This window comes from Phyllostomus hastatus, unplaced genomic scaffold, assembly GCF_019186645.2.
Source record: "Phyllostomus hastatus isolate PE091 unplaced genomic scaffold, TTU_PhHast_1.1 phas_scaffold_55, whole genome shotgun sequence".
In the NCBI taxonomy this organism is placed as follows: Eukaryota; Metazoa; Chordata; class Mammalia; order Chiroptera; family Phyllostomidae; genus Phyllostomus; species Phyllostomus hastatus.
In genome coordinates, this window is record NW_025334035.1 from 3,368,817 (window position 1) to 3,396,219 (window position 27,403).

The 27,403-nt window shown below is 43.0% G+C and overlaps 1 protein-coding gene across 3 annotated transcripts; it reads left to right on the top strand.

Annotated features, from left to right (window-relative positions):
- The first annotated feature begins 6,285 nt into the window (after positions 1-6,285).
- Positions 6,286-15,593, top strand: LOC123809248 (C-type lectin domain family 10 member A-like). 3 transcript variants are annotated; one of them, XM_045824241.1, is made up of 11 exons: positions 6,286-6,421; positions 11,078-11,427; positions 12,194-12,288; positions 12,859-12,975; positions 13,287-13,382; positions 13,474-13,545; positions 13,657-13,728; positions 13,833-13,919; positions 14,009-14,160; positions 14,993-15,099; positions 15,237-15,593. In XM_045824241.1, exons 3-11 carry the CDS (start codon positions 12,222-12,224, stop codon positions 15,391-15,393), a joined length of 927 nt encoding a protein of 308 aa, XP_045680197.1. In that variant the 5' UTR covers positions 6,286-6,421; positions 11,078-11,427; positions 12,194-12,221; the 3' UTR covers positions 15,394-15,593. The 3 variants fall into 3 exon arrangements, with proteins under 3 accessions (XP_045680197.1, XP_045680199.1, XP_045680198.1); XM_045824243.1 differs by having other exon boundaries at positions 15,324-15,593; XM_045824242.1 differs by lacking the exon at positions 6,286-6,421 and having other exon boundaries at positions 10,973-11,427.
- The last annotated feature ends 11,810 nt before the right edge of the window (positions 15,594-27,403 follow it).

The window sequence follows — 27,403 nt, forward strand, 5'->3', positions numbered from 1 at the left end:
CGAATAGAGGCATTTGTCTTTTTTTTCTAGCCTATGATTCACACTATCCTATCTATACACAGGCATAGCCGCTACCACCTACAACAGGCCAATTCAGAAATTTGCACCTAAACTCTCCAATTCAGATTCTTGTCCTTCTTTTCTTCCCAAACCACAAGTAGATGAACTCTAAGAACAGTATATATTTTCATTCCAGATGAGAGGCAGGAGGTGCAGAGCACAGCACTTGTGCATAGTATTAAGTCAGTACTGGATCCTCTAAACACCCAGCTCTCTGCATTCCCCCAACAGGTCACAATACATTCATGCTGTCACAGCAGTTAAATTGACTGTACTCTTGGATTTTCCTTTACAGACACGAGACAGCTGCTACCTCTCAAAACATCATGTCCTCAACAAGGAAACAGCCTCAGCAAGAAGGCAACAAGCAGGGTTCCTCTTTCATATCTTTCTTTTTTCATCAGGGAAGAAAATCTTTCACAGAAGCCCCAGTAAATTTCCAGATCCTCAAGTGTCATTGGTTTTTCCTAAAAAAATTGAGTCCCATGTCTTTCCCTAAACCAATACCAATAAAAGAGAGCGAGGGTTCCCTAATAGATCTAAACCAATCATAATTCAGCCCTTGGTAATAAAGAGGGGAAGGGACTGGTCACTGTCCCAGACCTGCTAGGAAGGGGTTAGAAGTGACCATGGAGAGTGTTGGCCAAAGAGCCCAGGGTGACGGTCTGCCGTGACAAAGAAGCATAAAGTAGATGGTGAGGGAGGGAAAGAGACCCCCAGGGTTCCAGCTCCCCTTTCCAGTCTGTCTCAGGGCTTCAGCCGCTTCTTGGCCCTTGCGTCGCCTGTTGGTTTTCTAGGGCTGCCTTAACAACATTCCACAAAAATGACACAAGTGTATCATCTCACAGTTCTGGAAGCTAGAAGTCTGAAATGAAGAGGCTATGCTCCCTCTGAAACCTCTAGGGGAGAATCCCTCCTTGCGTCTCTCCAGTTTCCAAGAGTTTGGGGGCAATCCTTGGCATTCCTTGGTTTACAAGCCATGTTTCAGTCTGCCTCCATGGTCACATGGCCTTCTCCCCTGTGTGTCTGTCTGTGTCTCTGCTCTTCTTATGTGGACCCCAGTCACATGGGAGAGAATAAAGGCGCACCCTTCTCTGAGGACCTCAACTAATTACATCTCTAACCACCCTATTTCTAAAGAAGGTCACACCCGCAAGTACTGGGGGTAAGGACTTCAACATATCTTTTTAGAGGACACAGTTCAACCCATAACAGTCTGTGTGAGAAGGAGGGGTCTCTTTGCTCTACCCAAAGCCAGAGATCTTCTGTGGTTTCGTAACCAAAAAGTCCTTCTAATATAGGACTCATACGACTCTAAGAGGCGTCCAGACTAGTGTGAAGAAATAAGTGTCGCACCATCCCTTCCTCTGGCTCATCCCCTCCTTACCTAAGACTCTTGGCTTCCAGAAGCAGCATGGGAAACTTTATATGATTGCCCAAGAGCAGTTTTATCTCCTGTGAACAAAAGTCCTTTTACAGAAGCAGGTAGGTGTAACTTTGAATAACAAGTGGTTTGCCTGCAGAGGAGGGCCAGCACAAGGGGTTCCCTACAACTAAGGAACAGTCTTTTAAAAACTATTCTTTCTAGACAGCAGAAAATTCAGGGTGCCAGTGGCTGCTTTAATTTGTGAAAAGGTAGCTTTTAAATAACAGTTTTTGTTCAATTTGCAGGCTTGTGGATGTGCCGGATGAGCCATGGCGTCCTCCCAGTCCCTGTCTCTGCCCCGCTTTCTGGATATTGCTGCTCTTAATGTGCAGAACCTGTCGCCAACGGCACCCCCTCGTCTAACCTAACCCACCCGAAGCATTCCGACTTTTCAGAGCTGGGACAGCCTCCCCTTTGTGGTGCCTGTGACACTGTGACACCCCGACCAGGCAGAATTGTTTGATTTTGTCTTTGCTGTGGTGGCAGGGGAAAGGGGTGACAATTACAGTGTCAACTTGACTCACTCATTCCAAATGTGCTGACCTTGTGCAAGTTGGCGAAAATTTCTAATTAGATAGTTTTCATGTCATTTGTTTTTAAATGAAAAATACTTTATGCAGTTAGAAAATCTAAGAGTGAAGGATGATATTACGTGGAAAGCATGCCATAATCACGTCTGCAGTAGATGCGGTCCCCGCCTCAAACCTTGGTGCAGCCACCGCCCTGCCCACCGCTCAGGCACAGTGTCTGCTCTCTCTAGTCTCTGCCCTGAGTTGGGGGCAGGTGTGCACAGAAAGCCAGACAAAGATTCCACTGGATTTCTGAATGCATTTTCAAAACTTGAAACAGAAGCAACGTTTTAAAGAGCAAGGTGATTCTGGATTGCAAGAGCCTGGTTGTGGAGAAAGGTTTTTTGAATCCTGAAAGTTTGACTTTCAATATCAACAGCAGCCAAAGTTTCAGGAGAAGGAGCAAAATGAGGACCCCAGAGTTGCAGCCCAGTGGAGACCCGACACAAGGAACCCTTCATGCATATAGGGAGAGACATCGTGTTTTAGAGCAGGACCTGGACTTCACACTTTAGGGGGCCCTGGCTGGCCCTGCTCTAGTTCCATCACTTCCCACGGATGGAGAAATCTGCAGGGCCAGGGGGCATGGCATGCTCAAACTGGGCTATGCCTGTCCTTCTGGGCCACAATACCTGGAAGCCTGGGTCACCTGCCCCAAATACCCTGAGCCTGTTTCAAGTGACTGTGTGATTCAACTCCCAGGGTCTGTTTTCTCAGGCTGACGGTGCTGCTGGTGTGCATACCCGAGCCCCCGTAAGGCAGCTGTGGGGAGCAGTCCTGATGGGAGTGGGGTGTGCACTGTGTGCTGGGGATATCCTCACATGTGCCCCCAGGCTCCTCAAGGGACAGGTCTGAGCCAAAGGAGGGAGTGAGGGGTGTTGGGCTCAAGAGGAACTGGCTGAGGCCCTGACAACTTTTAGGGATGGGCTTGTTTCTGGGATCTTCTGCTTGTCTTATCTTTTCTTTCTTTTTTCAAAAGATTTTATTTTTAGAGAGAGGGGGAGGGAGGGAGGGAAAGAGGGAGAGGAACATTGATGTGAGAGAGAAACATCGAACAGTTGCCTCTCGAACGCTCCCAACCAGGGACCAAACCTGCAACCTACGCATGTGCCCTGACCAGGAGTCAACTGTTGGCCTTTCACTTTGCGGAAGGACACACTCCAACCAACCGAGCCACACCCGTCAAGGCTCTTTTTTTTTCCTTTTAAAGGTTTATTTTATTCTCATTCGAGACAGAGGGGAAGGGTGAGAGGGAGAGACACATCGATGTGAGAAACACCTGCCTCCTGCTTGCGCCCCAGTGGATCGAGCCCCCAACCTGGGTGCGTGTTCTGACTGGGAATTGAACTGGTGACCTTTCAGTTACGGATGACACTGCAACCAACTGAGCCACTCCGGCCAGGATGTCTTCTTATCTTTTCTAAACTCCGCTTCATTCTTATTGTCCGAGCACTTCAGGTCTTCATAATTCAGTAGCATCCTTGAGCCAAAGTGGCCTCTGAGGCTGTTGGAGCTGAGATGGAGGCGGAGGGGGTGGGCCGGGGCAGGTGTTCAGGCCCCTGTGGGAGGACCCAGAGACGAGTGCTGGAGGTGGGTATAGGACTGGTTCTGAGGTAGGAAATGAGATCAGGTGGAGATGGAGCCTGGGTGTTGGGACTAGAAATAGGGATGGGGCTCGTCTTGCAGCTGAGGTTTACACCGGGATCAGGATTGGAGTTGGATCCAAGGTTGGCATGGGGTTGGGGCTGAAGTTAAATTGAATATGGGGGGAGGATTAGGCTTTGTGTTTGAAACCAAAAGTGAGGTTAGGTCTCAAGCTCGCATTGCTGAGAGGGGTCGTGTTGGGCCTGGGACTGAGTTTGGGGTGGAGGGTGGGGACAGGACCAGGTTGGAGTTGCATTTGGGACTGAGCTTGAATTTACTGATGAATTTAGAGCTAAGGCTGGGATGAAATTTGGGCTGGGGGTTGGGTTCAGGCTGGAGCTGAGTCTGAAGCAGCAGGTGGGGCTGCCATTGCACTGACTCGAGGCTGTCTAACCGGATCTACAGGTCAGTGGAGAGACAGAGTCTCCATCTTCTCTAAGTAGGAATTCAATCTGTGGCCTATACTCCCATTTATTTCCACCCAAAACACAAAGACACCCTCTCTTCCGTTCCTTTATATCCTCCTGCCTCCTCAGTCCAGTTACCTGCAAAAAGTTGGGGAAAATGATTCCTGGGTTCCTCAGGCAACGCAGGACCCAGAGTCAGGAGATTCTGGAGGGCCATAAACTCAGATTCCACACAAAGCAGCTGGGTCCTTCCTGACTGTGTGTGGAAGCACCCGGAATCCTGTACCCTGAAACCTCCCAGCCCCTGGCTGTGGACAGTGAAATCAGAGGGGGCTGGAACACAGAAAGAGGGTTATGTGGGTGGGAGTGGGGGATGAACCCCACTTAGTACCCCTCTTCCACGGTGCATTTCCTCTCCTTTCCCTTTCTTTCCAGCTCCCCAACTTCCTCATTTTACAATTTGGGTGGGGAACAGGACCAGAAGGGGCCAAGGGTAAAGTTTGTTTTTTCCTTCTGCCATATCCTTTTTCACTTCCTGCCTCTGAATTCCCCTAAATTGTTGACATCCTCAGATATTTTTTTCTCAATTCCAGAGGAACCCACTCCTCTTGCCCAATGCAAACCTGGGCTTCTAGAATCTGCACCCTGATCCAGCTTCATGAGGTGGCTCAGCCACCAGGGAGCCCAGCTCTGGCTTTTCCTCCATTCATAAGTAAAAATCAACTGAGGACGCAAGACCATGGAGAAGGAGGAGAGAGGGTGACAGAGAAGAGGATTTCTTGCCTGGACCAGGAGGGGAGAAGCCAGGGATAGGAGCAAACTTTTACTGTGCATCACATCTCTAATTGGGATTGAGCCAAACACTTGGTCCATTAACCATTCAATTCCCACAAGAATCTAAGGAGGCATTTTGGATGATGTTTGTTCATTGAGTGGTGTGCTCGAACTCTCATACAGGGGACAGCCAGGAGTCAAGCACAGTGCTGCCGACCATCCTGGCCTGGGCTTTCTACACACATGCTGTCTTCACAAAAGGGATTCCGTTCCCACCAGTGAACCCTGTAAATCCTGCTAAGAGGGCTTCCTTGATACCATCCCTTAAAATTGGAGGGAACTTGAGTGTCTTGAAAGGTGAAGAGGGACAGCAAATACATTGTAGTTTACGTATTTCACATTAATAGGATCATCTGTACCTCACCTTTTTATTTTATCTTTTAACTTAATCTTTATTGTATTTTTCCATTACTATTTAGTCCCTTTATACTCCCTGCCTCCATACCTCACCTTTTAAAAAATTATTTTATTTTTAGAGAGAGGGGAAGGGAGGGAGAAAGACAGGGAGAGAAATTTCAATGTGAGAGTGAAACATCAATCAGTTGCCTCTCATATGCATCACGACCAGGACCAAACCACTGAACCACAAACCAGGCATGTGACCTGACTGGGAACTGGACTGGCAACCTTTCACTTTGCAGGATGAATATCCAACTGAGCCACACAGGTCAGGGCTGCACCTTGCCTTTTAAAAAATTATTATTTAAAAGATTTTCTTTTTTGTGTGTTTAGAGAGAGGAAGGGAGGAAGAAAGAGAGGAGAGAAATATTCATGTGCAGGAGATACATTGATGGGTTGCCTTTCACATGCCCCCACTGGGGACCTGGTTCCCTAACTCAGGCATGTGCTCCGACCAGAAGTTGAACTGGTGACCTTTGGGTTCACAGGCTGGCACCCAATCTGAGCCACACCAACCAGGGTGCACCTTGCCATTTTTAAATGAACAATATTACATTAACATCCCTCCATGTCAGAAATAAAGATAAGGGTAGGATCAAGGGTGGGAAGTGGGGATGGCTGGGATTGGGGGGCATGGTAGGGACAAAATGGAGACAACTGTACAAAATGGAGACAACTGTACTTGAACAACAATAAAAAAAATGTGGAAAAAGATAAAGACATATTCCACTCACTTTAGCATCTGTACAGTGTCTTATCTGTTCTCTCTTGGGCAGGAAATGACTGCTGTGTTCAGGGAATGGCAAGGAGGCTGGCGTGGCCAGAGTGGACTGAGCAGGGGAAGGGAGCAGCAGATGGGTGGGAGGGTCCAGGGGTGTAAAGTAACTGGGCATTGAGGGCCACTGGAAAGGACTAGCTTCTAATCTCAGGCCAACAGGAAGTTACAGAAAGCTTTGACACAGGACTCACACGAGGAGCTCACAGGACCTGCAACAGGATCACTCTGCCTGCTAGGTTGTGTGTGACTCGTAGGAAGGGTGGCAGGGATGACAGCATCCAGCGGGGCCATTGCAATATTCCAGGTGAGGAGCCGTGATGGCTTGGCCAGGGTCATGAAGGTGGGTTGGGGAAAAGGTTCACATTCTGGACGTGTTTTCAAGGTAACACTGCCAGGACTTGCTGATGGACTGAATGAAGGGTTTGAGAGAATGACAGAGTCAAGGATAATGTCAGATTGGGGGCTTGAGAAATGAGAAGGATGGAGTCCCGGTTCACTGAGATAAGGAAGATTGTGAGACAAGCTGGTTCTGTGGGTGGGATGAGGACATAAGCCTTGTGTTGGGCATGTCATGTCTGAATAGCCTGTCGACTGGCTGGATGGAGGTTTATTGAATGGAGGTTTATTCTGCCCCCCACCTGGATTCTTTGGTGAACAATGATAATTTCTTCAAAAAGGTTTAGTCAGTCCCAGCAAGATACAGATGGCAGTACAGAGAAATTTAACTGAAAAGAGTTTAATGAAGGGACATTTATAGAATGTGAACGCCCACCACAGGTGGGTGAAGCCTCCCGTGACTGGACGCAGCAATACTGCTACCATGCCTAGGGGGAAGGCAGAGGAGGAAGGGCCATGGTACTGGAGCCGTGAGCGGCCCTGGAGCATGGAGGAGGGCCACCTGGAAGGAGCATTAAATGCAATTCCACCAGAGCCATGACAACTAGACAAGAGCAAGAGAACCAGTACATAGTAGTTCTCTTTTCCTTCCCTCTGAGCTCCTACCAGTGCCCGCCTTCCGCTGGAAGGACCCCAAAAGGAGGTCCTGTGGCAAAGGGGTCGTCATGATGCAGTCCATAGTGATCAGTGTCCTGGAGCACAGCGGGGCAGAAGAGATGGAGAGAGCTCTGGACAGACACCCAAAGAACAACCAGCACAGTTCCCTGTTTTCACCACTCAGCATTTATTCTTGTTCTTCACTTGGCTGAAGAAACTCATGCCCTCAAACACAGGGGTAAAAACATACATAGTTTATGTGTCATTAAGCGATGCTGATTAATCAGTCACACTCTCAGCTGGAATCTTAGTGTAATGCTAGTCTTGCAAGTACATTTCCTATGGGTTAGCAGCGGGGCAGGGGGATTTAATTAACATGAACTACAGTTCTATTGTCTGTTTCAGTAGCTGGTTGTGAGGCATGAAATGGTATACATAGTTTCTTTCCTCCACCCACTTTCCATGGTCCCTTTGTCCTCTGCTAGAAGCTCAGTTTAGCAGGGTTGTTTTTCACTTGGTGGGCTGACTGAACTTTCATCCTCCCTCAGCACAAGCCCTCACCAGTTCCTATCTTGCCTGGGTTGCCACTATTTGCCACTGACCATTATTTCTGGTCATAGAAGTACTGAAACCACTCCAGTAACTCCTCTGGGTTTCAGATATAATCCTCTTTGCCCCAGAATGTAACAACTCCCCATTTTCCCTTGGTCATTGGGATCAATCTCTTTCTCCAGAAGAACTGTCTCCTCTGCCTGCTGTTGGTTCAGTGGCAAAAGGAGCCTAAATGAACAGGAATTATTCTCAGATATCAACTTTATGGAACAATGACTATGTCCTCATGGAAACATTCTTTTCTTGGGCACTACGGTCCCCAAACTAACTGAACCTGAGATTGCAAGACAGGAAGCAAAAAATCCATAAGTGGAGTACTAGGTAGATTAGTGAGAGGAAACACTCCCACCTCCAGCCTTGGACCCCAGACTTTGCACTGTCTCCAAAAGAGATGGCATCATATATCATCTCATGAAGGGCAGTGCAAGTGTGGTAACTTGGCCCTAACATTTGAAGGTCAGTCTGACAGACCCAAGATCACTGAGTGTCAGCAGAGTTTATGGCACTGCTCCAGCATGCGTGTGTCTGACAGACATCAAGGGTGCTTGCTCGTTCTCTCCTCCTGGTCTGGTGAAATTAGCATAATGTTATTAATATACAATTGTACCATGTATTTTGTGCAATAGCAAGGTGATACAAGTCCCAGATGCCCTCCAGACTATATCATGATAAAGAACAGTAGAGTCAGCATAGAGCTGACGTAGCCCATCTATTGTGATAGAGAACAGTAACTTTGACATAGGCAAGACAAGGAATGTGCACTGCTGTGCTTTCCTATGAAGGCAAATTGTTTCTCATTATCTTTGTTAACAGAATTTTTTCTTTACAAAGCATTTGATAAGTAAATACCTGAATCTTAGGTACCAGTGAATGTGTTGAATTGTTTCAGTAAAGATCATTCATCTTGAGCCTTATTTACAATTGTATCACATCTTAGTGAAGTTTTATAATTGTCCCCAGACACAATTTTCCTAGACTTTGGCAGTCTAGCACCACATGGCTCTAGATTTGCTGGCCATGCCACAGGATGCTCATTACGTTCATTGCTACTTCATGTTCACCTATTTATTTTATTTATTTATTCACTTTTTTGGCCACCCAGCCTCTGACCATCCTGCTTTTGCTTTCCCATTAGAACTTAGCATTAATAAACTTTGCTTGCATGCTAGTAGGCTTGCTGGTCTGTAATTCTTTACTGCATCGGCAAGAAGAACCAAGTTTCTGGGAGTTCTCTTATAGCAGTTTTAATATTTATATAGTAAATATTTACCTTTAAATACAGTAAAAATGTTTACTAACTTTTTAAGGCAAATGTATTCAAAGGAATTAAGCAAAATAATTTACATTTATTTAAATATTCAGAGCAAGATACATTTTTATTCAAACTAGGAGAAGCACTGTAACAGAATAGCTCATTCGCATTCCACAAAGCATTGTTACTTACAATTTTTTAAAATGTATTTATGGAGGTGTAATAGGTATGTGTGGTTATATATGGGAATATGTATATACAAATATATAAATATAGGTTATAGTGGTTTAAAATGTAATCTGATTTCAAACCCTATTTTTTGAATACTAGTCGCAGAATTCTCCAGCTGCTCAGCTTTTAGGAAGTTACTTTTATTTTTTAGATTTCAGTTCCATTATCTGTGAAATGGAAGTAATAATATCTAAAACAGAATTTTGTGAAATTAGTCTTATGGGAAGTTCTTTACTAGCACTGGTCACATAATAAATTCATAGTATAATCAGGCCTATAATTATAGCAGATAAATGGTTTAGAAACTATTAGTTTCTTACTGATGCTATAAAAACTATCATATGTTCAGCATCTTACAGGAACACAAACTTACTACCTTTTAGTTCTTTACTTCAGAAGCCTTAGTTAGGTGTTTCTGGGCTAAAATGTAGAGCAGCTTTCTGTAGTCTGTAGGGTAGAATAGGTTTGCTCACTTGAGTTGTTGGCAGAATTCAGTTTCTTGCTGCTATAGAATTCAGGTCCCATTTCCTTGTGAGCTGAGGGCTTCTCTATGCTTCAGGAAGATGCCAGCATTCCTCAGTCCCCCCATTTTCAAAGGCAGCCGCCGCAGACTGGGTTCCTCTCACACTGAATCTCTCTTGCCTTTTCTGCTTCCTCTCCCCTCACAGTCACCATTTAAATGAATCAGGACGAGTCAGCCTTGTTTAGTGATCAAGGAAAATGTTTTGAGATTATTTATGATCACAAGAGGACTTTTAGAAAAAGTATCCAAAGCATAAAGATAGGCAAAACACAGAATGTATGTCTATAATTGTCATACAATTGTCTAAGAGACACACTCAAGAATCATCTAACTCTTTAGGGGAAATATACTTTTGCTTAGCTTATATGTAATATCAATTAGCATATGTTAAAGCTCTGTAATAAAGCTGAGAGCAAGGCAAATTATTCTTGTCCAATAGCAACACAAATGATTTCCATTTGGTAGGAAAAATTACCCAAAGATTACAGGCTTATTGTCCAGTAGAGTAAATAAGTTTTGCATCTAGTTTAGGAGTAGGATTCTAGTAATCTTTTTTTCTACTTCTAACAATATTTCAGTTTATGATATATTCCCCTTTATTAGCTCTACCATGTTATTGACTTCCTCATTAATAAGTTAAATACATTTTAACTGACTTTCAATATATAATGGGTAAGTCAGAATACATACATGCAGGAAAACATGCAATAGAATGTTTTGACACGATTTTCTCTGATCTTTGGTGCTATAATGACACCTTTAAATGTAAGAAGCTAGTATTTAAGAAAAAGTTCTAGAACTAACAAAATAATTTGTCAACATGCCTGAATAAAGGTCATTATAAAATATTAGTTATTTTACACCAAGGCTCTTATTCTGTGACCTTGACCTCCTTAAGGTCCATGAGACCTACTTAGGGATCCACAAAGTCAAAATTACTTTTCCAATAATGCCAATAATTCAAAGTGCCCCCCATGATTCTGGGAGGAACTAAGTGGTTAATTTTTAGCATGTGTCTGACACAATCCCCATCATAAATTTGATGCTCAATAAATTTTGTTCCTGTCCCAGCTCCTCCCTTCCCAATGTGTCCATGAACCCTGCTCTCTTTCCCCTCTTTCCTCCCTTGGATAGGGCAAGGGAAGCTGGGCCAGAGGAGGAGGAGTGTGATGGCTGACACTCCAGAGGAAGATCAGATGGCAGGGACTCAGGACAAGGCTGAACAAGGGCAGACCTGGGTGTGCAATGGTGGAGACACCAACAATTCCAGGAAATTCAGATGCAGGAAGTGAAAGGGGGTGGGACAGGGAAGAACAAACGGACTATACCTCTGATCTCTTCTGATCCAGACACATCTTCCAAGAAATAAAAATGAGGAAGTCAAGAAAACTGAAAAGAAATGAAAAGAGAGGAGACACACCCCGGAGGAGGAGATCAAAGCTGGCCCCATATATAACATCTTCATGCATGCAGTCTCTGCCTGTGTTCTGATTATTATTTACTGCCCAAAGTTGAGGACATGGGAGATCCCAGATTATAGACTCCTGAGCTCTCAGACACAGGGACCAGCAGGACTCCAGGCACTTATGTGACTCCTCCCTTGGTCTCCTCTACTCCACTCTCCAGGATTTCATTTTATCCAACTCTACTCATTGCTGCCCAACAAAACCAAGCATCACAGCCTCCAGTCTTTGCACAGGTAACTGGGCTGGGGATGCAGGTGAGACCAAGGGGACAGGGAGGGAGTCAGAGAAAGGAGGAAGAGGGGACCATAGGTCTCAAGTAGAATGAATAGGAAGAGATACAAAAAGGCAGCTGGGAGATTTAATGACCAAGTGGAGATTCTATTCACTTCACTGGATTTGGCTTTAAGTTGGCAGCCAAACATCAGTCACAAACTGCAACCCACACTCAGCCCCATCTCCATCCCACTTCCAGCCCTATCCTCATCCCCCAGCCAGGCCACACCACTAACTTTAATACTAACCCAACTTGTCCTTTAACTCCCACCCAGAGCTTCAATCCCAGAGTCAACCTGAATATTAATACCAGTTCCAACCCTAAGTTGACCCTCCAGCCTGCTCTATTTCCAGCTTTAGGGCCAAGTTAGGCCACACTCTATCCATGGCATCAACATGAGTATTGACTCCAGCCCTAGGAGGAAATGCAACCTCAATTGTAGCCCCAATGATAGCCCCATCCTACTAATAAATTTAGCTTCAACTTTACTTCTACCTTCACCAACACTCAACCTTACCCTGCCGCAAAGATCAGTCCTGACCTCATTTCTGACCTCAGCTGAAAAGCCGTGCCCAATCCCATTTCTAGTCCTACCCCTGGCTCATCCTCAACCTGAACTTCTCTTACCTCAACTCCAGCCCTGACCTCAGCTTCAATACAGTCCCAGCCTCCCCAGTTCCCACAAATTCAGCCCCAGCCTGGCCCTGGCCCTGCTTGCATTTCAGCTCTGACAGCCTCGGACTTGCTCCAACCATGTCAATGACATATGAGAACCTCCAGTCCTTGGAGAGTGAAAAGAAAAGCCAGAGGATTAGAAATGGTAAGAAGAAGAAAGGTGTCTCCCAAAATACCCTCATAATATAATTAGAAGGACCTGTTGTCATAGCACATCTGCACAGCATGTGCACTGCTGGGGTTCCACTCAGAGGGCTCAGGATTCCCATAAGAAAAAGATTCAAGGTCCTTGAAAAGACAGGATGGGGGAACATGGTAGGACTTGTGGCCCATTCTCTGGTTCAGGGCTGATCATTTGCACTTGGGGAGTGAATAGTTGTGTTTGGAAAGGAAACATTTGCTAACTGACAATACAGATAAGCATTAGTCTGCTGAGGGCCTGGCTGGCCCAACTCTCTGTGTCTGCCTGCCCCCCACCAGCCCTGATGATAAGACTTTACATATCACCATCAGGTGCCATGAGGTGGGTGAGGGCCCATGTGGTTAAGGACTGTGCTGGTCCATGAGTGGTCAGAGGCCTGGGCATCCCCTGCACCACAGCCTCCCCCAGCTTTCCCTGTACCCTTCCTTCCTGACAGGTCCCTGTGGCCTCTCCTCCTCCCCTGTCTCTCTCCTGTCTTGGTCCTCCTTGTCCTGAAGTCCTCTCCTCTTTCAGGGCTGCATGCACCCCAGGTCTTCCTACAGCATCTCTGCTCTGGACCACGCCTCTTCCTGCTCTTCCTGGGCCTCAGCCTCTTCCTGCTGGTCGGCATCTGTGTGGTTGGATCCAAAAGTGAGGGTCACGGGGGGGGGCAGTTATGGGGGCAATAGTGGGTGGGGTTCAGTGATGTGAGCACTGATGATGATCATGTGGATAAAGACGGCTACTGGATCAGTTCCTTGTTCCTGTGTAATGTAGTCAAATTACCTAACCTCTCTCAGCCTTACTTTCCTCATCAGCAAGCTTGGACAACAGTGCCTGTCCCTTTGGGATGAGTGGCAGTGAGGACCCAATGAGACAATGCATGTCAAGTGCCCCACTTGGTGCCAGCACAGGAAGCACCTGATGACTCTTAGCACTCAGTATGCTGTGTGTCTGATCAGGTTCCAAGATTCAGAGGGACCTGGAGACTCTGAGAGCAACTTACAGCAACTTTACCTCAAACACTGAGGCAGAGATCCAGGCACTGCATGCCCAGGGTGAGCCTGGCTGGAAGGGGCTCTGGATTGGAATGAGGGGGTTGGGGGGAAGGGAGCTGAATACCAAGCACTGAGTCCCCATGTCCTCCAGGTGGCCGCTTGCAAGAAACGATAACATCTCTGAAAGTGGTGGTAGAAAACCAGGGGCAGCAGCTGCAAGCAGGTGAGAGACCCACCAGGAATGTGTGTGCCAGGGTGGAGCAGGGTCGGGTGGGACTTTTAGGACACAGGTGGGGTAGGAGCAGCCTGGGGTGCTGAGTGCCCTCCCCTCCAGCCCGCAGCTTGAATGACAAGGTGTTGTCTCTGGAGAGCAAGCTGGAGAAAGAGCAGCAGGAACTCAAAGCAGGTCAGGCCCCTTCTCCCCTCCACTGGACCTGATGTGGTGGGAGGACAGCTAGGATGCAGGGCTGAGCCCCCTGGAGTGTCCCACTGTCCTTCTGCGTGTCCCAGGCTATTCTGACATGGTTGTGCGAGTCCAGGAGCTGGTCAGAGACCTGAACTCCCTAAGTTGCCAGATGGCTGTGCTCAAGAGCAATGGTGAGTGGAGTGCAGGGAGTGCCTAGCCCCATCTCCTGCCCTTGTCCCACTGGGCAGCATCTCAGACCCTCCCCACACCCACCCTTCAGGCTCCCAGAAGTCCTGCTGCCCCATTAACTGGTTGGAGCATGAAGGCAGCTGCTACTGGTTCTCCAGTACTGGGAAGCCCTGGCCTGAAGCTGAGAATTACTGCCATATGGCAAACTCACACCTGGTGGTTATCAACTCTAGACAGGAGCAGGTAAGGTCTCTGGTGCTTAAGTCCAAGACATGGCCTCTTTAAGGAAATAGTTCTCAGTGGGAGCTGCACATTGGCATCACCAAGGGAGTTTTAAAAACACTACTATGTGAGCTCTCCCTCACAGATTTATAGCCACGGGCCACAGAATGATGTTTCTGTCAATGACTGACCAAATACAGAACAGTTGTCTCATAAGATAGTAAGAGAGCTGGAAAATTCCTCTGTAGTGAGCAGTAGCCATGAAAATGTCGTATTACAGTGCATTACTCATGGGTTTGTAGTGATGCTGGTGTAACACACCTACTTCACTGCCTGTCGTTTACATATAAAATTCAGCACTTATAATTATGTACAGTACAATCTGCTTGAAAGTGATAATAATTACTGATTTATGTATTTATACTATACTTTTTATCATTATTTTAGAATGTGATTTTTCTACTTGTGAAAGCTGTGAAAGAGTATGCCATGTTTTGCTGGCCGCAGCCACATACATCTTGTGTTTTTGTATCTCTTGAGTGCATCCTTTTCTCTAGTGTTTGATTTTATCTCCTGTGGTTTTGTACGGTGACACACCCACATTGGCTCACAGCCTAGGAGCAGTAGGCTATAGCATACAGCCTAGGTTTGCTGAGTGCACTCTGTGATGTTCACACAATGACAATTTTCTGCCCCTGTCCTTAATCCATGCATGACAGTAATTGGCCTGTGCATTGGGATAAACATCCCAAATCCCCTCAACTGATTTAATATAAATGTAAAATTTAGAATGCGTAGTCCAAGGAGTTGGCTGGGATGGGGAGAGGTCACGGATGTCATTCCATTGTCCCAGGATTTTGTCCAGCAACATATAGGCTCCTCATACACCTGGATGGGCCTCAGTGATCCTGAAGGAGTCTGGAAATGGGTGGATGGGACAGACTATGAGACCAGCTTCAAGTGAGTACACCTGCTTTCCGTGCCCTTCTTCCTCCTTCAGCTCTGCTGCCAGAGGATCTGATATGCAGCCCCTTCTTCCCAGCCCTGGATTCTGTTCCATCTGACCTTTCTAGCTTGCTCTTGCCCTCCCCCCTCAGGAACTGGAAGCCAGGCCAGCCAGACGACTGGCACGGGCATGGGCTGGGTGGAGGTGAGGACTGTGCCCACTTCCACCCTGATGGCAGGTGGAATGACGACGCCTGCCAGAGGCCCTACCACTGGATCTGTGAGGGCAGCCTGGGCAAGTTTACATAGGAGTGTCTGAGAGCTGCTTCCTGTGGACCACTCAACCATGGAAATGGCAGGGATGGGGGAGAGGGATTCTTCCAAGACACCCCTAACAAGAGCCCTGGGAGATCAGAGTGCTACCATTATGTTAAAGTTTTTTCTCCTCAACTTTCAAAAGACTGTATAGAGTTACTAAGATGTTTTTTAAAAATTAAATTTCAGCTCTATTGAGGTATGATTGATATATAAAATTTTAAGTTACTTAAAGTGTACCTCATGGTGATTTATATACGTATACATTGTAAAAGATTCCCCCATCTACTTCATTAACACATCCATAACATATACATACACATCTATCTTTTGTGTGTGCAAACACTTTTTACTCTCAGCAAATTTCAATTCTACTACACAGTGTTATCAACTGTAGTCACCATGTTTCCCATTAGGTTCTCAGACTTTATTCATTTTATAACTGTAGTTTGTATGCAGTTACCAACATTTATTTTCCCCACTCCCAGACAACCACTTTTCTACTGCTTCTATGAATTTTAGTTTTTTTAGATTCCACATATAAGTGAGGCTTTGCAGTATTTGTCTTTCTCAGTCTGGCTTACTTCATGTGGAGGAATGCCCTCAAGGTCCATCCATGTCATAGCAAATGGCAGGATTTTTCTACCTCACGGTCAAATAATAATTCATTGTACATACATGCCACATCTTCTTTATCTAGTCATCCATTGATGAACACTTAGGTTACTCCCTTATCTTGGCTATTGTTAGTAATGCTGCAGTGAACATGGAGGTGCAGGCATCCCTTTGCTTTCCTGTTTTCATTTCCTTTAGATCTATATCCAGAAGTGGGATTGCTGGATCATATGGCAGTTCTATTTTTAATTTATAAAGTAACCTTCATATTGTTTTGCACAGTTCCTGCACCAGTTTACATTCCCATCAGTAGTGCCTAAGGGTTCCCTATCTCCATAGTTTCACAAACCTAAGTTTTTTTAACTTAAAAAATCAACTTGTTGAGGTATAATCCTTACACAATAAAATGCACCCACTTAAAGAGTAGAGATGACTTTTGAAAAATATAAATACCTAGGTAACTACAACTCAAACAAGTTATAGGATGTTTCCATATCCCCAAGTTCCCTAGTTCCCCTTTGCAGTCTAACCCACTTCCTTATTGCCAGGCAGCTAATAGTCTTCTTTGTTTCATTATTGATTGGTTTTGCCTATTCTAGAATTTCATATAAATGAAATCACACAGTATATACTCTTTTGTGAAACTTTATGCATTTCATGTTGACTGATTTCTAGCAACCATAGAATACAGAGGAGAAGCTGGTGAGGATTTTGACAGACCTGTGTTATAGTGAAAAGAACATTTTCTTTCATGTGCATTGAATTCCATTTTTTTCTGTCACTTAAAAGCTGTGTATACTTGGTGTGATAAGGAAAAGTGATTGCTTAATATCTTTGAAGATCCTAGAGTTGTTGGGAAAAGTAAATAACATCCCCAGGTGTATTCATTAGCTACTGCTGTGTACTAAACCACCTCAGTGTCCAGTGGCTTAAAACAATAAGCATCTATTATAGCTGATGCATCTATAGGTCAGCTGGGTGATTTTTTGGTCTGGCCAGACTTGGCTCATCTTAGCTGGGCTCATTCATGTATTTGAGGTTAGCTGGTGGGTTGGCAGGGAGCTGGCTGGTTTAGAACAGCCTCACTCCCATGTCTGACATTTGCCTGACTCTGGGCTGGGACAATGGGACGACTGGGTCATTTTTAGGCTAGCCTTGGCTTATTCACATAGTGCTTGGGCAGGGCTCAAAAAGAGTAACTAGAAAAATGCAAGGACTCTGGAGTCTTAGTTTTGGAACAAACATCACTTCTGCTAAATCCTGTTGGCCAATGTAGATCACAAGGCAGCCTCAATTCAAGGAGGCAGGGAATAGACTCTACCTTTTGATGGGAAGAGCTATAAAGCCATATAGTGAAGAGAATGGATATAGGGAGTGGTGGAGATTGGTATGTTTTTCAATCAATCTGGCATACCAGAGGAAGCATCTCAGCTATAAAGAACCATCCCAGAACTAAGGGTTCTCATTAAGAGAGGCCAGGACTCATGCATTGCTGTATCTTTGCACCTATGCAGGTACCTGGCAAATAGGAGGGTTTCAGTTAGTGTTAATTAAAAATAAAGAAGGTGATGTTAGTAGGAATGTATAAGAAGGACAAAAATTATCTCCTGGGAGACAGCTCACCTTCACTTCTCCCTGCCTACTAGCATCACATGACAATAATCAGACTGGGTACCTGGTGACTCACTGAGAATCTATCTCAGATAATTGTGTACCACAAAAGGATCTTTCAGTGGCCGAGCCTAACAGGCAGCCATCACGCTGAGGCAGGTATAAGTGAATCTCGGGGTGCCTTGGGCCTTTTGCTGACTTGCTCTCAAGCTCAGTGCTGGTAGAAGCCAGCTTTGATGCCCACCTTGGACCCTTCCACACACATCCAGCCAAGCAGAAGCAGCCAAAAACTATGGATTGCTTTGTAGCTCCATATAGGTAGCCCAGGGCCAGACACAGTCAGCATCTGACATTGACTGCACTGGAGTCCCTTTCAAGATGCTCCAGAACCAAGATACCCAATGCTGAGCTTTAGGCCACACCACAACAGAACCTAATTAACTCCACAAGTAGCACATCTAAAGGGAGTATTTAAGCAGGCACCAGACCCTGCTAAGGCAAATTCTGCTTCATGTGATCTGTACCCACACAGCAGCTCATACACTGTGATTGGGGTTGATTCTTACTGTCAGCCAGCCTAGAGGTCAACCACACACATGGAGGAGCCAACAGCAATCAAGGCTCAACTATAATAGGGAGGTTCACATAACCCACACAGGGAACATTTCTAGAGCACCTTGCTCAAATGTTAAGGGCAGCTATGTGACTGAGTCCCCCAGGATACCTACTACATAAGGTCCCCCTACCAAGACTGGGAGTCATAGCAGGTTTATCTAATACACAGAACAAATACAGAGAGACAGCCAAAATGGGAAGACAGGAAACATGCCCTGAATAAAAGAACAGGAGCAATCCTCAGAAAAAAAAAAAAAAACTAAATGAAATGGAGGCAAGTGATCTACCAGATACAAAGCTCAAAACAGTGGCTATAAGGATGCTCAAGGAACTCAGGGGAAGAATGAACGAACTCAGTGAGAGCATAAACAACAACAATAACAAAAAAGAGATAGTAAGCATAAAAGGGGACATATAGAAACAAAAAAACAGGCAGAAATGAATATTATAATATCTCAAATGAAGAATACACTAGAAGGAACCAATAGTAGATTAGATGAAGCAAAGGATAAAATTAGGAATTTGGAACACAAGTTAGTGGGAGACAGCCAATCAGAGCAGCAAACAGAAAAAAGAATTTTTAAAAATTAGTATAGTCTAAGTGACCCTTGGTATTAAATGAAACATAACAATATGTACATCATAGAGGTACTAGAAAGAGAAGGCAGAGAGCAAGGAATTGAGAACGCATTTGAAGAAATAATGACTGAAAACTTCCCTAACCTAGTGAAGGAAAAACACACACAAGTCCAGGAAGCACAGAGAATCCAAACAAGATGAACCCAAAGAGGCCCATGCCAAGACACATCATAACTAGAATGCCAAAGGTTAAAGACAAAGAGAATCTTAGAAACAGCAATAGAAAGACAGTTAGTTGCCTAAGAGGGACATCCCATGACACTGTCAGATGATTCCTCAACAGAAATATTTCAGGCCAGAGGAATTGGCATGAAATATTCAAAGTTATGAAAAGGAAGGACCTACAACTAAGACTACTCTATGCAGCAAGGCTATCATTTAAAATTGAGGGAGAAATAAAGAGCTTCCCAGACAATAAAAAGCTAAAAGAGCTTATTACTACCAGACAAGCATTACAAGAAATGAAAAAGGGACTTTTTTAAGAAGAGAAAGAAAAGGAACATAATTATAAAGAGTAAAATGGCAATAAATACATACCTATCAATAATCATTTTAATGCAGATCACATGGAGGGTTATCAACAGGGGGGTGGGAGGAGGAGAGAGGGGGAAAAGGTACAGAGAATAAGTAGCATAAATGGTAGGTAGCAAATAGACAGGGGGAAGTTAAGAATAGTATGGGAAATGTAGAAGCCAAAGAACTTATATGTATGACCCGTGAACATGAGATAAAGAGAGGGTGGGGATGTGGGTGAGAGGGGGTGTGCAGGGAGGAGAGGAATAAAGGGGGGGGAAATGGGACAACTGTAATAGCATAATCAATAAAATATCTTATTAAAAATAAATAATCATTTTAAGTGTAAAAGGCTTAAATGCTCCAATTAAAAGGTATCAGGTAGCTGAATGGACAAGAAAACAAGACCCATACTTGTATGCTGTCTACAAGAGACCCACCTCAGAATGAAAGATACACACACACTGAGAGTAAAGGGGTGGAAAAAGATATTTCATGCAAATGGAATGTAAAGGAAAAAAGGCTGGGCTCTGCAGCAGAAAGAAAGTACTCCTACCTTTTGCAACAGCATGGATGGAAGTGGAGAGTACTATGCTACGTGAAATAAGCCAGGCGGCAAAAGACAAATACCATATGATCTCATCTACAACAGGAACCTAATGAACAAAACAACAAATGAGCAAAATAGAACCAGAGGCATGGAAACAAGGAACAAACTGACAGGGACCAGAGGAGAGAGGGAGAGGGGTAAGGGAGGAGTGTCGCGGTCCGGCCGCAGCTGGTTCCAGGGTTTCCTGAAAGGTGGGTAAGGCATCGGCGATGGGAGACAGATGACAACGCACCTCAAAGGACAGTGATGCTCTGTTCTGTTTATTGCAAGTACAAGCAGGTTTTTATACTTTCATTTTTGGTAGTGATTAACATTTGCAATTAGGTGAAGCAGAAAAAAATTAATACAAAGGTAACCAGGAAAAGTACAAAAGTTTCCATAGATTCAGTTATATTAAACAAAGATTGTTTTGACCAGGAGAGCCATAAATCAAACAATTAGAAATAGTTGTATGTACAGAGTTTGAATGTTTTATTGTTTATTAAAGTTCTCAGAATTTGTCATGGGGCAAAAGGATATGCTAGATTGAGTAGAGGTTATAGGAAATTTAAGGCCTTTGTGATGTCTAACTTAACCATCTATCTTTTCTGTCTAAAATGTTTCTCTGTGCACCATGGACTCTGACTCCCTAGTAACTGTTTCTATGTGCTTAGTTTGTAATAGCTAACCAGCTTTTCTTATTTCTTTGCCTGTCTAATTCTACTTGACATATATTCCTATTCGAGGTAAAGGAGGGGCTGTTACTCCAACAACTTTTAGACATTCAGGGGCTTTTTCATTAGAGGGGATTTTGTTCTCTGGTCAAGAAATTATTTTGTACAACTTCATTAGAATTATGCAAATCAATAAACCTGAAATGCAGATGTCTAACAATCCCACCACCTTTTGATCACCAAAAAAAACATGTAAGGAGAGATAAACAGGAAATCCAGCCACAGTAAACCTTTTTTGTTCCTTAGTTAATAAACACCAGGGAGGTCTGTTTCAAGCTAGCCTTTCCATGAAATTTAGACTATGATAAGGCACTTGGACTCCATCCTTATTGACCATTCTAATGCCATCTTCATTATATGCTTCTGTATAAGGCAATGGGGGATCTGGAACCCTCTGGAGACTATTAGTTCCTTTTGGGGAATACCATAATTTACCATTAATCCAATATACTACCCAGGGGTATCCCTGGGCTGTGGGTAGGGGTCTGTATAGTTTTTTCTTGTTTTCTTGAAAGACTCTTTGTATCTACGGGTAAGGAACAGGCATGGGAAAGTCTGCCAATAATTCAGCCTGTTGTAACTGATTCATGAATTCTTTTATGGGAATAATCAGGGATAATTTCTTATTCAGGTTTATAAACACCTTGTTTAAACAATTTGGGCAGGATTTAATAGTCTGGGGAGAACTAGTTGTCCCTTCAGAATTTCCCTCAAAGTTAATTATTGACTCATTTGGAGCCTTTTTCTCATGATGGCCTGTTCTTATGGGAATCAGGGTACAAAGTAAGACCATGATTAATATCAGCAAGGAAATTATTAAGAGCAATCCCCAGGAAAATTACTGCCACCCTTTGTATGCCACGTTCTCTTTCAGGAAGATGGATTCCTTGAATTCCCTCTTTCCACATTCGGACCTTGTCAGACAACATGGTTGGAAGAAGACGTGGCAGAGGAGAAAAGGGAAGTGTCTAGTTAAAAAACAAGTACAAAGGATCCATGGGCATGGACAACAGGGTGGGGACTGACTGTAGGAATGGGGAGGGGGTGGTGGTGGGAAGGGCAGGGGAGAGCAATAGAGGAAAATTGGGACAACTATAATAGAACAACAATAAAAAATGATTCCAGCTCATTAACATTAAAATTTTCTAGTTAAGATAAAGCTGGGGTAGCAATAATATCAGACAAACTAGACTTTAAAACAAAGCCTATAGTAACAGAGAAATAAAGACATTGTATAATGATAAAGAGATCAATCAAACAAGAGGCTATAACCCTTGTAAGCATTTATGTACCCAACATAGGAGCACCCAAATATGTAAAGCAAATTTCTATAGACATAAAGGGACAGATGGACAGTAACACAGTCATAGTATGTGGTTTTAATACCCCATTGACATCATTGAGTAGATCTTCCAGACAGAAAATCAACAGGGAAACAACAACCTTAAATGACTCACTAGAACAGATGGATTTAATTGATATTTTCAGAGCATTTTACCCCAAAGCAGTAGAACATATACTTTTTTCAAATGTACATGGGACATTCTCTAGGATAGGCCACATGTTAGGCCGCAATAAAAGTTTCAATAAATTTAAGAAGATTGAAATAGTTTCCAGTTTCTCTTGAGACTTTCTCTTGATTCCATGTTGCTTAATTTTTTGGGTTTGGAGATTTTTAAGTTACTTTCTTGTTATTGATTTCTTGTTTAATTCCATTATGATCTGAGAAATTGTGTTTTAAAATTTCCATTTGTTTAAATGTGTTAAAAGTTTTTTATGATCCATGATATGGTATATGTTGGTGAAATTCCATGTCCTTGAAAATAAAGTGTGTTCTGCTGGTGTTTGGTGGAGTGGTCTATAAATGTCAACTAGAAAAATTATATATAAACATAATGCGATTTTTATCTTAATGCTAACAAACATTTTTGGAACAAGATAAAATGACTATAATATTTATATAGAAGAATAAAAGTCTAAATATGTGTAAAATATTGTTTAAGAAATTATGAGATAACTTACTGTAAATTGCTCAAATCAAATTAGTGTGATATTAGCACAAAAAGAAATTAATAAGTGAAATAGATTATACACTGATATAGTTAGTAACTATATATATAGATATATACAGAAATATATACAGATATAGTTAGGAACTTAACATGTAACAAAATTCTTATTTCACTCCATTGAAAGAAAACATAAAATATAATATAGCCCATAAATCAGTTATTCATTTGGAATAAAACAAAGTCAGACTGTTATGTCATACCCTATACAGAAATAATAAACTTAAGATGGGTTAATTATTTAAATTTAAACATCGTCATTAAAAAAAATCTTGGAACAGACTTCCAGCAAAGATGGAGGCATAGGTAGACACCTGTGCCTCCTCACACAACCAAAAGAAGGACAACAACAATTTAAAAACAAAAACCAACCAGAACTGACAGAAAATCAAACTGTATGGCAGTCCAACAACCAAGGAGTTAAAGAAGACACATTCATCCAGACTGGTAGGAGGGGCGGAGTTGGTCAGCCAGATCAGAGAGGGCTCAAGGCAAAGTGGTGACTGTAGGACCCAGCGAGGCAGTGGATTGTGGAAGGGGGTGTCTCACACAAGGCAGCTGGCAGATCAGGCAGTCCCACATTCCTGTGCAGACAAACCAGACAAAACTGGGTAGCGGGACAGACCACACAACCCAGGGTCCCAGCAGCAGGGAATAAAGCTTCAAACCACTGGTTGAAAACACCTGTGGTGGTTGTGGCAGTGGGAGAAACTCCCAGCCTCACAGGAGAGTCTGTTGGAGAGACCCACAGGGTCCTAGAACATACACAAACCCACCCACACGGGAATCAGCACGAGAAGGACCCAATTTGCTTGTGGGAAGCGGGGGAAGTGATTGAACCCTGGCAAAGAGCTGAGCAAGTGCCATTGTCCCCTCTCAAACCCCTTCCCCACGTACAGCGTCACATGCAGAGAGGTAGGTTACCCTGCCTGGGTGAACCCCTAAGGCTCTGCCCCTTACTACAAAACAGGTGCGTCAAGACAAAAAAAAAATGGCCCAAACAAAAGAACTGATCAAAGCTCCAGAAAAAATACAACTAAGAGATGAAGAGATAGCCCGCCTATCAGAGGCACAGTTCAAAACACTGGTAATCAGGATGCTCACAGAACTGGTTGAATTGGGTCGCAAATTAGATGAAAAAACGAAGGCTACGCTAAGTGAAATAAAGGAAAATGTACAGGGAACCAAAAATGATGGGAAGGAAACTGAGACTCAAATCAATGGTGTAGACCAGAAGAAAGAAAGAAATATCCAATCAGAAAAGAATGAAGAAACAATAATTTTAAAAAATGAGAAGCTTAGGAACCTCCAGGACATCGTTAAACATTCCAACATCCAAATTATAGGGGTACCAGAAGGAGAAGAAGAACAACAACAAGTGGAAAACTTATTTGAACAAATAATGAAGGAGTACTTCCCCAATCTGGCAAAGGAAACAGACTTCCAGAAGTCCAGGAAGCTCAGAGAGTCCCAAAGAAGTTGGACCCAAGGAGGAACACACCAAGGCACATCATAATGACATTAGCCAAGGTAAAAATGAAGGAGAGAATCCTAGAAGCAGCAAGAGAAAAGGAGACAGTTCCTACAAATGAGTTCCCATCAGACTGTCAGCTGATTTCTCAAAAGAGACCTTACAGGCAAGAAGGGTCTGGAAAGAAGTATTCTAAGTCATGAAAGGCAAGGACCTACATCCAAGAATGCTCTATCCAGCAAAGCTATCCTTTAGAAAGGAAGGGCGGATAAAGTGCTTCTCAGATAAGGTCAAGTTCAAGGAGTTCATCACCACCCAGCCCTTACTATATGAAATGTTAAAGGGACTACTAAGAAAAAGAAGATTAAAAATATGAATAATTTTGTAAAATGACAACAAACTCACAGCAATTAATAACTAAACCTAAAAACAACAACAATAACAACAACAACAAACCCCCCACAAAACCTAAAACTAAGCAAACAACTAGAACAGGAACAGAACCACAGAAATGGAAATCACATGGAGAGCTATCAACGGGGGAGTGGGATGGAGAGAGAGGGGGAAATGGTAAAGGCAATAAGTAGCATAGACGGTAGGTAGAAAATCAACAGGGGTAGGGTAAGAATAGTATGGGAAAGGTAGAAGCCAAAGAACTTGTATGTATGACACATGGACATGAACTGAATTGGGGGGAATGTGGGTGGGAGAGGGTGTGCAGGGTGGAGGGGAATGAAGGGAGGGAATGAGACAACTGTAATAGCATAATCAGTAGCATATATTTTAAAAAATATTGGAACAAAATTTAGGTAAATGTATAAAATTAGGAGGGGAGCTCTTTGTAAGCAAGACTAGAAAACCAGAAGTCATTGAAAAACGCCAATCCTGCCCTGGCTGGTGTGGCTTAATGGATTGAGTGCTGGTCACTGGTTCACTTCCCAGTCAGGGCACATGCCTGGGTTGCAGGCCAGGTCCCCAGCTGGGGATATGTGAGAGGCAACTGTTTCTCTCTCACACAACAATGTCTCTCTCCCTCTCTTTGTCCATCCCTTCTCTCTGTCTAAAAATAAATTTTAAAAAAAGTTTTTAAAAATGCCAATCTTTTTTTATTACATAAAAATGGCAGGAGGTGGAGGGAGAATGCCAAAAGACATTGTGCTCTTGATATACTATTGAAACTACCTGGGGAATAAGGCAAAATGAGGCATGATCCTACAATCTATTCTAGTGCCCAACGAAATGAGCAAAGTCACAACCATTACCGCTGGTACAAACAGCCACAGTTATCCAGTAACATCCAAACTGGAAAGGTTTTCAAATATCTGACATAAACTCTGAAAAGTGAATATTTGAAAATAAATTATATAAACATTAATACTGATTCTCTGGGAATTTTTAATGTAGACAATCACATTACGTACCAATAATGACTATTTTCTTTCTCTTTTGATCCTCTTATGTTTTACTGATTTGTCTTGTTCCTCTGCACTGTCTAGTACAATCTCACAAAGAATTGGTGACAATGAACATCCTTTATTTTGTTCCTAGCTTAAAGAAATTCTTTCTTTTATTTTACTTCAGGGAAACTTCCTCAACTTTTATCTTCCAGTTCTTCTACTAAGTCACTTAGGTTATAATATTTTTTTACTTTCCCCTAGTGTATTTATATGTATATACTTTAATAATCAAAAACAATTTTTAAAGATTTTTCATTTGTTTATATTTTAGAGAGGGGTAAGTAAGGGAGAAAGAGAAGGAGAGAAACATCAGTGTGAAAGATAAGCATCTATCAGTTGCCTCTTGTACATGCCTGACTGAGACAGAACCTGCAGCCCAGGCATGTATCCTGATGTAGAATCGAACCAGTAACCTTTCAATTTGTGGGCTGATGCTCAGCCAACTGAGCCACACCAGTCAGGGCATAAAATGATTTTTAAAAATAACAGAAGAGCACTCCCCAGAGCTGAATGACTTAAATCTCAAGCTGAGAGAAGCCAGCAAATTCTCTGCACAGTGAATGACACAAGGCCTTTACTTAGTCCCATTGCTATGAATTCCAGAGTATCATGTAGGGCAATAAGGTAGTAAGAGTTCCAGAGAGAAAAATTTGAAGGTAACCACTAAAAGAACCAAAACAAGATCATTTCTATACCATTACAGGAAAGAAAATGCAAGATATAAAACACAACAATGAAGCTGTTAAAAATTAGAGAGGAAAAAAGATCAAGAAAATAAGAGAGATTGAAAACATGAAATTATATAGCAGGAATAAATCCAAACTTTTTCTATTGACACTTATATAAATGTAAGTAAATAAATCTACTAATGAATGATAGAAACTTACTCTTAGATTGGGTTTTTAAAAACCCAGTTATATGATATTTTTAAACCAGTCATATATAATATTTAAAAAAAAACACCAAATGTAAAGTTAAAAAGGGGAAATATATTTTAGAAAAATGGTAATAAAAACAGAGCAGGTGAAACACTATTAGACAAAAGAGACTTTTTCATGAAAAGCATTAAAAGGGGTAGATGTGGTTATCACATACTGATTGCTAGAAGGTAAAATGCAACCAAAGAATCATGGATTATTACATATTCAAAAGAGTAGATCCAAATCACAGAGAGCAAAAGTTTATGGAAATATTGGAGATACCGACAAAGTCACAACTCACTACAAAGGAAGCCACTTTTGGTTGGAAACAAAACAAGTTAAGCCCCCTTCTTAGGGAAGGAGGACCTGAGATTAGAAGCCTCCCTTTAGAAAGACTTGAATCTGCTTGAATAAAGGTGAACTAGAAAGCAATTCATTTGGGCTTCAAGTACTGATGCTATGCTTCAAGTACAAGTGTGTTTTTCTGAGAACCTGAATATTTACAACCTAGTGAGCTAAACAAACGAATTATTTGTGAAAACTCAGGTTAGGATAAAAGATGCCAAATGAGATTAAATTAAAGTAGTCTTCAAGTTCTATGATAAATGACAGATTTTTTTTTCAGCCATTTGATGAGGAGATGAGGATTCTCTTGTCAAGTCATCTCACTCAGGAGCCCACCTTTTCCTACGTAAAATGTAAACCTCTGTCTGTATGGACATCAAGGTTGTGAGAAATATTTAGATAATGGTGGGAAGTCACAGAGCATTG